The sequence below is a fragment of the Rhamphochromis sp. 'chilingali' genome, assembly GCF_963969265.1.
Source record: "Rhamphochromis sp. 'chilingali' genome assembly, chromosome: 6".
In the NCBI taxonomy this organism is placed as follows: domain Eukaryota; kingdom Metazoa; phylum Chordata; class Actinopteri; order Cichliformes; family Cichlidae; genus Rhamphochromis; species Rhamphochromis sp. 'chilingali'.
The window spans coordinates 2,438,188-2,451,316 of NC_137933.1; the positions used below are offsets into that span (position 1 = coordinate 2,438,188).

General features: G+C 40.7%; 1 protein-coding gene across 9 annotated transcripts in view; it reads right to left on the bottom strand.

The window, feature by feature from the left end:
- Positions 1-13,129, bottom strand: part of herc1 (HECT and RLD domain containing E3 ubiquitin protein ligase family member 1) — a 97,808-nt gene that overhangs the window by 22,225 nt on the left and 62,454 nt on the right. For 5 of the 9 annotated variants that reach the window (XM_080885251.1, XM_080885253.1, XM_080885254.1 and 2 more), the window contains exons 44-63: positions 11,334-11,455; positions 11,007-11,233; positions 10,420-10,688; positions 10,177-10,229; positions 9,879-10,079; positions 9,249-9,423; positions 8,680-8,947; positions 6,067-6,280; positions 5,376-5,635; positions 5,155-5,282; positions 4,605-4,741; positions 2,997-3,197; positions 2,778-2,908; positions 2,425-2,642; positions 2,176-2,296; positions 1,889-2,038; positions 1,549-1,650; positions 1,276-1,449; positions 752-1,051; positions 600-665 (exon numbers count right to left, since the gene is read on the bottom strand). In XM_080885251.1, coding sequence (XP_080741377.1) covers positions 600-665; positions 752-1,051; positions 1,276-1,449; positions 1,549-1,650; positions 1,889-2,038; positions 2,176-2,296; positions 2,425-2,642; positions 2,778-2,908; positions 2,997-3,197; positions 4,605-4,741; positions 5,155-5,282; positions 5,376-5,635; positions 6,067-6,280; positions 8,680-8,947; positions 9,249-9,423; positions 9,879-10,079; positions 10,177-10,229; positions 10,420-10,688; positions 11,007-11,233; positions 11,334-11,455 — 3,517 coding nt within the window. The remainder of the gene's footprint in view (positions 1-599; positions 666-751; positions 1,052-1,275; positions 1,450-1,548; positions 1,651-1,888; positions 2,039-2,175; positions 2,297-2,424; positions 2,643-2,777; positions 2,909-2,996; positions 3,198-4,604; positions 4,742-5,154; positions 5,283-5,375; positions 5,636-6,066; positions 6,281-8,679; positions 8,948-9,248; positions 9,424-9,878; positions 10,080-10,176; positions 10,230-10,419; positions 10,689-11,006; positions 11,234-11,333; positions 11,456-13,129) is intronic. The other 4 variants (XM_080885257.1, XM_080885256.1, XM_080885255.1 and 1 more) reach the window with 2 other exon arrangements.

The following is a 13,129-nucleotide window of genomic DNA, read 5'->3' on the forward strand; positions in this document are numbered from 1 at the left end:
ACATAAAAACTATACAGAAACATTTGAAATCACTTTTTGGAACAACAAGGCAGAGGCAGTGTGTGACTGCGGTGCGTGACTGCGGTGCGTGACTGCGGTGGACTGCTGGCTGCTCTGAGTATTGGGGGAGCTGTAGCTGAACTGAGCGGAGAGTTCAGAGTGTGGAGAACAAATCTGAGACAATAGAGAGGGAAATGAATTTGGTTCAAATCTAAGGAGCAGAGTTATCGAGGTGAAGCTCAAGAGAGGCAGAGCAGTGTAAGCACTGGATGAGAAGCCAAACACATCATCCAAAATAACTTCTCATAATGTTCTTCTTCTGTACTAATTAATCCATTTACATGTGTTAGCTTTTGTGTTATATTTGTTCATTATTGTATTCTAATATGTATTTTAACCTTCTGTAATGAAACAATTTAATCTTCCTCTTAAACATTTCTAAAAATCCTACCTAAAATCAGAAAAATCATATGAAAATAAGCAGCTAAACTTGAAATGATTTCTCTGCCATTACTACATACTGCAACAGCAGTATAAAGCGTATAAAGCAGTACCCCCGGGAGGGGGGCCATTTATTTCACCTAAACTGTCAAAGTTACCTCTGGCCTGGAGGTGGCCCATGACATGATCTGTTCATCCATACTAGCTGACCATTTACTGTTGTCCTGTAGAAATAAAAGCAAAGGCTGCTGTTATGAGCTGCACAGGTTTTGATTACATTCTAAATTACAGTTTAATCAGCTTTGCTCACCAGGAGCAGAGCCATTTCATCTTTAGGCACGGGTTCCAGGTCAGGAACGGAGAAGGACTCGGGGAAGGCTGCACCTCGAGCAAGAGCCTCTGCCGCCTTTACTGTGGTGGAGAAACAGTCCAACCATGCCCACTCGCTGGCGCTCCATACAGCGATGCCAGACTCAGGTGGGCAGTGTCGAAGGTGGGGCGGCACAGGGGGACGGCACAGAAGCTGGTCCAGATGGAGACCTACAGCCAGAGAGGCAAGGCACTGCATGTACGGGCTGTGGACAAGCTGCTCCCCGCATACAACATGGGGCTGGAAGTAGAGAGCAAAAAGAGACATTATTAGTGTCAAATACTATTAATCTGTCATGAATAGTGCAAGTTTGCTTGGATTGGCTTTTATTTTTTTCTCAGAGTTCTCCAACACAAATAGAGCTGAAGAAGAAGGTTTTTTCAGCCCAAGAAAGAAACATGGTGATATAATCATCTAGTACAAACTCTGACTTCTAGTAGGGGCTACATCATATCTCCCTTTACCTTCTCATAGGCATACTGCTCCTGCAACATGACAGGCAGTCTCTCCAGGAAAGCTCTCATGCAGGGTGCCAAGTTGAGGCCGACCACACCTTGCTTCTTCAAAGCCGTGCGGCAGGTGGCCAGCACATGGTTAGATGCCATGAACTCTTTGGAGCAGTTCACAACCAACACATCCTGGAAATCAAGCCATACAAAAGGCAAATGAAACTTAACTGAGGACAAATACAATCATACAAAATGACGGAGACAATGGAGTCAAATGAGACAACTTGCCTTTGACCTGTTGGAGCAGACGGCCACGCCCACATCTGAGACCCAGACAATGTTCTGGACAGCCCCTGACCCAGCTACCACGGTCTGGAGTACTGAGCCATCCTGTTGGAAATGGACACACACACACACACACACACACACACACACACACACACACACACACACACACACAGTGTGCCATTCAGTGTCACTATAAACAGCAGCTTCATTCACCAGTGTAATTAAGTGTCATGTGTTCTTTCCATCTACATATTTCCAGTCATCTGTGTGTGTACTTACAGTATTTACATATGAACTATGTGCCTTCATTTCCATCTGTGTGTATATGTATGTTTCTTACCCGCAGGGACCAGATGTTCATGAGGCCTCCCACTCCTCCAGATGCCAGGGCCAGACCATCAGGACTGAAAGCCAGTGTTCTTACTGGAGTGATGTGGCCCTTTAGCTGGAACACACAAACTGCTCCATCTTCTGACCATCGGGTGGACTGCTGCACATCAATGATAGCACATTGAGGTTGAACAACACATTAACTTATTGCTCAAAAATAAAGCAAAAGAAACTCAGCTGCTACTGGATGACTTTGGCTAAAGTGCTTTTACAGTAGAAGTTAAAACACACAAATACCATTAACTTGGGTTTGGCTTCATTCTCCCACCATCCTTCTGAATCAGAGGAACAGGAGTCTGTGAAGTTTGAAATGTCTTGAGGAACAGTCCAGACAGAGACCAGACCATTCTGGCAGCATCTGAAAAGCATAATGACCCATAACAACTTTTTTTCCTCAAAATAATCATTTTGTGTGGAGAAACAACAAAAACGGCAGAAGTGAAATCACAAAACCCAAAACAGAGGGCGCATTCAAGGTCAACGTACACGGCGAACATGCTGAGGGGCTTCGGACTGCATCCAGGCAAGCTGCACCAGGCCACACCATTAACCAAGGAGGGGTGTCTAAGGCTCTGTAGGCAGTGCCAGCCAGAGCCCGTGTCAGAGCAGGAGTCTGGATTGGCCCACAGTTTCACAGTCTCCTCTTTAGCACACGTCAGCAGGATCTGACCCGTTGGACTCCACTTCATGCTGCTGATCGACTCCTGACAAAAAGATTTGGAATCACTGTCAGCTATAAATGTCCATCTAATCCATCTAGCTGACAGTAAAACAGCTCGCTCTTTTTGAAATTTAAATGAAAGAATCACAACATAAACAGAATGATAAAATTACTCCACCTTGTGCGCATCAATGACAACAATGGCTCCTTTATCCAAAGGTTCTTTGGATCCAATCAGCAGCTTTCCATCTGCGTAGCCAACGGCAAAAGGCTTGTCTTCACTGTACCAGGCAATGTGCATTATTGCCACTAAAGGAGAAAAAAACCTTCGGTTTTTCTTTCAGTTACACAAGTAAATATCAAAGATGTGGTTGAACCTGAAATAAAACTCTCATACCGTCTTTCCTGTAGCAGTGTTCCAGCTCTGTGCGGTGCATACCAGAAGAGTCCAGCACCTCGATGAGGCCCAGTGATCCATCCATTCGACCCACCAGCAGCATGTCTTTGGGCTCCCCACACCACAAGGACTCTGCTTCCTCTTCAGGCCAAGTTAGTGCAGACACCCAGTGAGGCTGCACATCCAAAAGCCCTTTACCACCTTGGAGACAATGAAAGCAGATCCATGATGACATTTTGTATAAGATATATCATACTTATATTGACAAATGCCCAAGTATACTTGGTTTTAATGTTCCTTTTAGGTATTTTATATAGTGGTTCTGATGTCTTTCAGCTGTCTGTGAAGGAACATGAGAGCTTCCTGCTTATACAGTTGGACAAACTCCAACACTGCAGTCTTGGAGTGAGCTGTCGTTTCTGTTCTTCCCTGCAGATTCACTGTGAGATGGATGATGACTTTGTTGCCACAATGTATCAACTTCTTTAATGCTGGGCTCACACTGTGCGATTTTTGGCCCATTTTGAGCCGATTTTTGAGTCGTGCGACCGTTTTGGCGATCGGCCCGATTTTGGCCTTCATCGTGCGTCGTGTAGTATACGTGGGGTAACGAGAAGCGATTAACACCTCAGGGTGTCACCACAGGCGCTCACACTGCTCACGCGCAAACACATAAACGTCGGTGATAAAGACGGAGCAGCACGGCTGTGCAGCGTGTGATCTGGACACAAGCGATGGAGGCACAACTTGTAGAACTTCGGAAAGCTCATCCGAGCCTTTTCGATGTGGCCTCACAAAATTATCACGACCACAACAACCGTGAAAATAGTTGGATCTACACTGCTGCTCAGTCACAGCTGCCTGGTCATGTTTTTCATTAGCAATTTAGCAAAGTTGATGGTGGTGGTGTGTCTGTGTGAGTGACAGACAGAGAGAGCGAGCGACAGATTTTCTGTTATAACCTTCATGTTATGGAGGCACAGTGTGAGCACTCAGGTCGCATCAGAGCATCGGGCGGTATAGTGTGAGACCTGCATCGTGACCTACCAACTTCTAACCCCTGCGAGTCAATCGTGCAGTTTGAGCAGGAGCTGAATTGCGCGACTGAAAAAAAAATCGCACAGTGTCTGCCCGGCATAAGAAAGCATGAACTGCTTCTTTTTATGCAAATGCAAAATTATGTTAAAAAAAAACAGTCAAAAAAGACGAGGAGGTTAAAATTTCAGTGGCCCCCACCTGTAAAACCATTCCTTTTTTCGGGGGTTTGTCTCATTGTTGCCCTTCTAGTGTACCTGCTGATAATTCATTAACACCAAACCAGGTGAAAGTGATTACACCTTCTATTAACCCCAGTAACAGCTCTGGACAGATGGTTCACAAAGCCAGGTGTATGGTGAGGGGCAGAAAATGATGCCTGGAACACATCCGGTGACCATTCAGTTTTATTTTTAATAGAAGACCTCTCATTCATATGCTGCAGGCCTCCGTCACCAGTGATACGAGGTGAGCCACAGATTATAGTGAAACAAGTCCTGCAAAACTCAGTGAAGCTCATCATTAACATATTCAATAACCCCCACAGAAGACTGGACAAAATGAACTCTTTACCATTAACTTGCCAGATGTTGACCATTTTCTCCATGGCAGAGGCGAGATACTTTCCAGTGACACTCCATGCAAGAGGTGACAGGCAAGGATCGCTGGGAGACCCCAAACCAGACATTCCCTCCTCCAAAGAGTCGTCACTAGTGAAAGATAAGATAAAAAAACAAAGTTAGAACTGTATTGAAGTATCTGACACCTTTGGGAGCACTCAAACTTATTTAAAGTCTCATCTAAAAGAACTTTATACAATGATGAAAACTATTTTTTTCTTTTGTAAGGAATGATGTGTGATTCTGTGAAAGAGGCTCATGGGACAGGAGCCTTCAGGACCTGCCTCAGCAAACTGCCAAAGGTCAGGTTGGTTCGATTCCTTGAGAAACGAACCAAAAACATTTGTCCCACAGGGATCGTTAAAAGGCATCTTAATTCTCAAACTGGTAACTGAGTTTCTGATGGAGAAAAAAGATTTATTGGGGGAAATAAATACAAACTGGACCAATTACAGCAAGATGTCTCTGTTTAGCTGTGTGGGATCCTTAAAAAAAAACCTTACTCCTTATTGAAGACGCAGGTCTGCTGGAGGGTGTACTGGCTCTTGGTTACGTTCCATACTCTGACCGTCCCGTCATTGCCACTGGTAGCCAAAAGGCCTTTCTTACTGCACCAACCACATGTGATGACCTGAAGCAACAAGAGGAGGATTATTTTAACTACCAATCAGAAATGGTGCAAACAACCTCACTGTATAATACAGAGAAAGACCAAACTACCGACCCTGCTCTGGTGAGCCTCTAGTTTGATAAAGGAGCACTTTCGCAGGTCCCCTGCCATGTCAGCAAAAGTCTGCGGACGGTTCTGGTTGTTGTCGCGGTCGTGGGCGGCCAGAGTGCGAACTAATTGCTGAGCACCCCACTGGCGATGCTGCGAGGAAAGCCGTGAGGACAGGCAACAAGCTGCCAGAGCGTTGGCCAGCTCCAGAGGGCCTACAGCGGAAGGATTATGGGAAGGATGGGCATACAAATGCGCAATTAGACCTGCTCGACACGGAACACAAAGTGACAAGAATGCCCGGTGAGTGAAAGAAGGAGCAACGATGAAAAGACACAAAAAGCACAAAAAATGTGAATATACAGAAGAAACTGGCACAAGCAGATGAGTTATGTCACTACTACATGAATTAAACGAATACGTGTATGACTGGTATCAGCACCAGGAAGAACATTTTAGAATAAGCAGAAGAACATAAGAGCATCACAGAATCACTGTTCTTCTGAGTATAAAGTATATTTATGTGAACACAAACCACATTGAAATGACTTTTCTTTAAATATTAAGAAAAAGTAACATCATAATATACCAATATGAGATATAACTTCAAGGTAATCAAGATCAATTCCATGAAGTAAGAGAGAAACAATGACAGACGAAATGACATGGAACGGCCTTTTCCTCAGAGTCTACAAACCTCTTTTCTCCATATCAGCCTTGTCATAAGCAGGTCTCAGTCTGGCCCCTTTATCTGCCAGGAGGGCCACAAGGGCCTGAGTCACCACAAAGTTAGGCGACGTGACCAGCTTGTTCTCCTCGGCCACACCACGCAGAAAGCTGGGCAAGAACTTTCTCTGGATGGGGTCGTCCACCGTTGTCAGATTCATGCCTGTAGCCGCAGAGATCAGGTTCTGGATAAGAAAAGGGGGGAAAAGCATCACATCAATCAACATTTTTAAAGTGCAAGAAAGCTGAAAGGGGAGACGTGGATAATCTGTCTGATGAAATCTGTGCAAAAGTCACAGCTGCACCCCACACCTGCTGCTCAACCTACAAATGCATTTCCTTACTAATGTTGCACCTTTTAATGAGACATAAACAGGCTTTCCTATAGTATAAGATTTATTCATTGTCAAAAAGCATTGTTAAAATAAATAAGTAATCAACCCAACATACATTTCTTTACTTTCTGTGGACTTTATCACACCACCTCTGTATAAACTGATAATGACCAAAAATGTGGATTCATAAGACCTGTTGCTCTAGATTTTCAGACCAGTTCTCATATGAATTAGCAAACCTTAACCTTTTCTCCCAGTTTCCCTTCTTTGGCGATCAAGGATGGCTTCCTGACAGCCACCTTTGCACTGAGACCATTTCTGATGAGGCACTGGCAAACAGCAGATGGATCAACTGAACACCACACCATCTCTTTCTTTGTAGGTCTTTACTGGACTTTTCCTATTTCTTAAGGCTGTGACTTCCCGGTACAGTTCAGTTTACTCCAATTTTTGAAGGACACACTGCACACCAAGACTTTAACTGAACAAACACACACATCCACACATGTGCAATAACACTAAGTGCAATAATCTTTTCTGGCATCGTTGTATTTTTACTCAGTTGTATATAGCATTCGTATTCTATTTTTATCTTATTGTATATTTTTATTCTATTTTATTCTACTGTATATAGTATATTATTTTATTCTATTCTGTACAGCTGTGTACTGTATTTATTCTTATTGTATTCTAATTTTTGCGTCATAACTTTTGCACTGTCCACTTCCTGCTGTGACAAAACAAATTTCCCACGTGTGGGACTAATAAAGGTTATCTTATCTTATATGCTATATATATATATATATATATATATATATATATATGCTATATATATATATATATATATATATATATATATATATATATATATATGCTATATATATATATATATATATATGCTATATATATATATATATATATATATATATATATATGCTATATATATATATATGCTATATATATGCTATATATGCTATATATGCTATATATATATATATCATATATATCATATATATATCATATATATATATATCATATATATCATATATATATATATCATATATATCATATATATATATATCATATATATCATATATATATATATATCATATATATATATCATATATATATAGCATATATATATATCATATATATATAGCATATATATATATATATATATATATAGCATATATATATATATGCTATATATATATATATATATATATGCTATATATATATATATATATATGCTATATATATATATATATATGCTATATATATATATATATATATATATATATAGCATATATATATAGCATATATATATATAGCATATATATATATATATATATATATATATAGCATATATATATATATATATATATATATATATATATATATATATATATATATATATATATATATATATATATATATATATATATAGCATATATATATATAGCATATATATATATATATCATATCATATATATAGCATATATATATATCATATCATATCATATATATAGCATATATATATATCATATCATATCATATATATAGCATATATATATATCATATCATATCATATACATATATATATATATCATATCATATCATATACATATATATATCATATCATATCATATACATATATATATCATATCATATCATATACATATATATATATCATATCATATCATATACATATCATATCATATACATATATATCATATCATATCATATATATATATCTTATCATATCATATCATATATATCTATATATCATATCATATATCTATATATATATATATATATATCTATATCTATATATCTATATCTATATCTATATATATATATATATATATATATATATATATATATATATATATATATATAGCATTAAAAAAAAAGACTTTTTTATCCATGTCAAACTATGTCATCTTTGGCATTTTTTGCAGACTCATATAAAAGAAATCACATTAAATTAGGTGCTACAGGCTGCTGGTAGCAAAGTACCTAAAGATAAAAAGGGGTTCTGTTCAAGTTGTCAGTTACTGCATGTGTAGATTTCCACATACGGTATTTGAGAGAATAAAACTTCGATGTAATGGTATGTTTGACAAGGAATCTTTTCCTTTTGGACTGAACAAATTTGGGGAATCTCATCACCCAGTGACTGTGTTTTCAATATCTAAGCTGAAAATCAAATCAGTCATCAGGGAGATACTGGGGTGATGATACTTTACCTGAGTGCACAACTGAACTAGCAGCTTGGCAGCATTGGGACTGTTGGAGGCAAGACAGCCCACTGCTGTGCTGAGGTAAGCCAGGCAGGAGATGGGTTTGCTCGTCTTGGTGGCCCCACGGGGCCTTTCAGCATGGCCTGGGCCTGTGGACGAACTGGTGGAAAGACCAGCTCGGCCCGCTGCCGCCAGGCACATCAGCCTGACTAGAGTCCTAATGTCAGTCAAACCAAGGGACTCTAGACCTGCTGCGAGGCTGCAGCTTGATCCGCTGAATGTGTGGAAGGAGAGAAGAGAGAAAAACTAACTTATTGTTCTGGTTTCTGTTTACCTGTCAAACACAATTCATAAATATTTAAATTAATATTTTATCTATGAATACACAACCTCATCCAAAGGGTTGAAATAGATGTACTGTTGTTATTATGAATACTCTCACGGCATGATTATTCACATAATATCATATTTATTGACAATCCCACCCAGGAACATAATGAATTTCTGAATTCTAAAAAAAGCTTGTGTACCTTATTTAGGCTAAAAAAGCATTTCCAGCAGATACAAAAGGCTACCTGACGGATAGCAGGGACAAGGCTCTCATCACCATTGTCCTGGCCAGCAGCACCTGAGCTGCAGCGGTCACCCTCCTCAGTGCCATCACTCGGTCATGGGGGTTCTGTAGGGCTGCTGCCTGCTCACCGAGGGTCACCCTACCAGAAGAACTCTTGTCCACTGAGGTCTGACAGCCTGAACACACAAACACACACTCAGTTTACTGCCACTACAGTCACAAACACCCAACTTATAAAGATAAGGGGCCAAGTTTGCTTGACTGTACCAGGGCGAAACGCTCTAATGGCATTAAAACGACTTTCATGTGAAGACTGAAATTAAAAGGTGTGGACACAGTTATTTTTGTGACCTCACATCTGATCTGATGGTGAATTCGTGTGTTTTTTTTCTTCGTATCTCAGGTTAGATCCCTGCAAAGTATTTTGTGTTTAACGGCAGACCTGTCTGTAATAAAATCCTGCACTTCACCCTAGCATCATCCACATAGTCACCACACAGTTTTTAAGGAAAGAGTTTGGCCTTATATCAGGACATGTTGGTTCTATTTTAGCTGGTTCATTGATCTGAACTGCTTTGCTGCCCAGGAGAGGAACACATCCCCTACACGGTAATTACTGATGTTTTCTAACCTATCTGTAGTAAAGTCTCCTCCATGCTGTTGGTTGCCGTCACCATGGCAATAGAGGCTCCCAACGGGTCACTATCTAGAAACTGGACAGCCTCGGGGACAATCCTGCGCTCGCTCAGACCCAAAGGGCCAGCCAAAAGCTCAAACTCCTCCTCCCCTGTCAACTTCTCATCTTCATCGACGTCCAGCATGTCCCAATCCTCTGCAAGACCGAAAGACAACAGAGTTTAAAATTGAAGGAAAATTCTAAATCTGTTGTGTCAGTTCAACGCATCACATCCACAGTCACCGTGCGTTACCTTCATAAACACTGTCTTGCTTTCCCAGAAGGTCGGGAGCCTGTCCCTTGTATCTGAAGTCACACCACAAAATAAAATCACACAAAGATTCTAATATAATATAAATAAGTGCAGAAATATTTTTTATTATCGTGCTTTTCAATAGATTTTTCCCCTAATTTAAAACATCATTTCATTGCAGAAGTGTAAAAATCTAATCAACTTCCTGTTGCTTTGTCGGCTGTCACACACAGGAGTGCACACCTTTCCACAATGGGGACTTTGGCTTTGCTTTTGATTGCCAAGTACTTCTCTCTGCAGCCGCCACACAGCAGATAGTAGGGGTTTCCACTCCCACACTCCCCACCGAACCAGCCATCCACGTAGGAGCCGTTGCTGCGGTAGCCTTGCCGGTTGGCGCTGCGCCCACAGCCCGGGTGGCTCTTCTTCATGTGCTGATTGAAATTGGCCACGTTGGCCTCACACAGCTCGCACACTACCACTTCATCTCGATCGTCTGTCTCACACACGTGCTGTGAGTTGATGTACAACAGACACGAAGATGTTTTAGAGAAACAATACACATTCATGCAATCTAATCTGAACCTCTGACAGATATGAATGAGCAGCCAGTTATCAGTACTGAGAATAAAGATCGAGTTATCCAAAACATGAATTTCATTAGTTGCATGATTTAAAGTTTCAGGGGCAAAGTCCTAATGCAGGAAGATTTCATGGGTAATGTTTAACCAAACAAATGGGTTTATTTCAACGTGCATGTAAGTTTACTCGACGCAATAAGTGATGAAGCGAAACCGCAGAACCGTGATGGCAGCTCTAAAGTCACACACCCATGTTGGCCAATCCAGTACCTCCGGGATCCACATTCCCAGAATGTCAGTGTCACTAGCGAGGTCTTGGCCAAACATGGCCTCCATGGTCTCCTCATCAAGGTCCATCTCCAGCTCTTCATCCAGGTTGAAGTCATAGAGTGCACCTGGGTCTTGTTGCTGCTGTAAGGACGAGACCTCCCGACGTGACTGGCTGTGGTGGGCCTGCACTGAGCGGTACAGTCCAGCTACAAAAGAATCAACGTTTCCCATGAGCTTCTGAGCGGAAGATAAACGTTCACTGTCTTGTAAAGAAAGGTAGGATATACACTTGTGAAATATTCTCACCAGCACGAGCCAGCAGTGTGCGTGCAGCCAGGTCAAAGCGGTGTTTCCTGCCCGCAGCAGAGCGGCCTCTGAGTGGGGCACTGCTGGATGCAGATGCATTGTCCTGCTCCAGACCTTCAGGACTAGAAGACAAAGTATACACACTTTAGAGTATTCATAGTCGCAGAGTAGCTGACATTTTGCAGAAAAAGAAACACACTCGATAAACACGTCATCTCATCTCGTGTCAGGGAAGTAGGCTGGGCACCTCTGTTCTGTGTTGGGGTGACTCTCAGTACTTTCCATTTCTCAATTGGGAGGGTTGTAAAAGCACCACAGACCTACATTCTCTAACTTCAGACACAGCAGAATTTTTTGTCGTCAGTTGAATTAAACAGTGAGTTTAAGTTTCAAACAAGAGAAAATGCATCTATGTGAGCGAGCTCTAAATACTTAGAGCAGCTTGGCCATAAATATCACGCTAAGTTTTAATGATTAAAAAAAAAACAACAACACTTGGGTGCAAAAATGTGAAATTACTTTGGATTTTCTCTCATCTACACAGGTTTAAAAGGAAACGTACTCCCTCAAATATATACATACACATTACTAATATTGGTTAGATGAGCCTTAGCAAGACCAGATGCTTTTGGTGACCATAGACAACTTTCTGACACGATTATAACTAGGGCTGCTCGATATAACGATATATATCGGATGATGATATGAAAACGTCTGTCGTGGTGTCTCAAAATAAACTGTTTACGGTAATATTTTGTCATGGTTCTGATGGACACTGTAGTGGCTGTATTCATTTCTTAAAGTTCTCTCTTTCTCTTCTATTTAATATAACCACACTACGGACGGACAAGCGCCTGTTTTTATGCGTTGTCATTAGCAACAACGACGGTAACAGCATCGCATGGCTCCGCCGTCCGTTTGATTATTTTCCGCATAAACCTTTCAAAATAAAGCTGAAGATCCTGTCGAGATTTTTCAAAATAAACTGAATTATGTGAAATAGCATGCAGAGTGTTTACGGACGAGAAGCTAAAAAGAGCCGTCAGGTGCTAAAAAATAAACCTTAGAACAGGCCGTGTATAAATACTCACAAAGAAAATTGCGGCCGTTTCAACTTATGTAACACTCGACTCCAGCTACACGACGCCCAGCTGGAAACACTTCACGCAAGTTGAGTTGCTCGAGATTCACAGAATTTACAGAAAATGTAAAATTTTGTGATACATGTCGCTGTCGGGACATGAGACAATAAATGAGATTTTGGTCATATCGCACAGCCCTAATTATAATTGGATATTTGACGCTGTTCTTCACAGAACAGTTCATTTAATTGAATCGATTTCTCAGCCTCGCCCGTCGGGCTATATGATAACCCGACGGGCGGGGCTGAGATAGATTTTGGTCGCCCGACCGGAGATATCACTAGCTCCGGGACATCGGGCTAGCGATTTTGCGAGCCCTGTTTTGTGTTTTTTCACTTTAAATTGGTTTAAAAGGAAAAAGCTGAAAATTTAAATAGTTAAAAGTTGAAATGTGAATAGTTTTTTTATTATACAATTTATTTATTACATTTTATGTGGCGTGAATAAATAAAAGTATAGTTACAGTGGCCCCTACAGACAAAACACGTACAAACTCCAAAACACATACAAAACACAACAGAAGTGCTCCAGGATGCTAGGGGGCAGTGTTGAGCTTTTGTTACTTAGTGGCTACACAAGCCAGGAAGTACCAACGACCGGATTTGGTGTGTGGTAGTAACAGGTAAATGAATTTTAAATTATTTGACTATATAT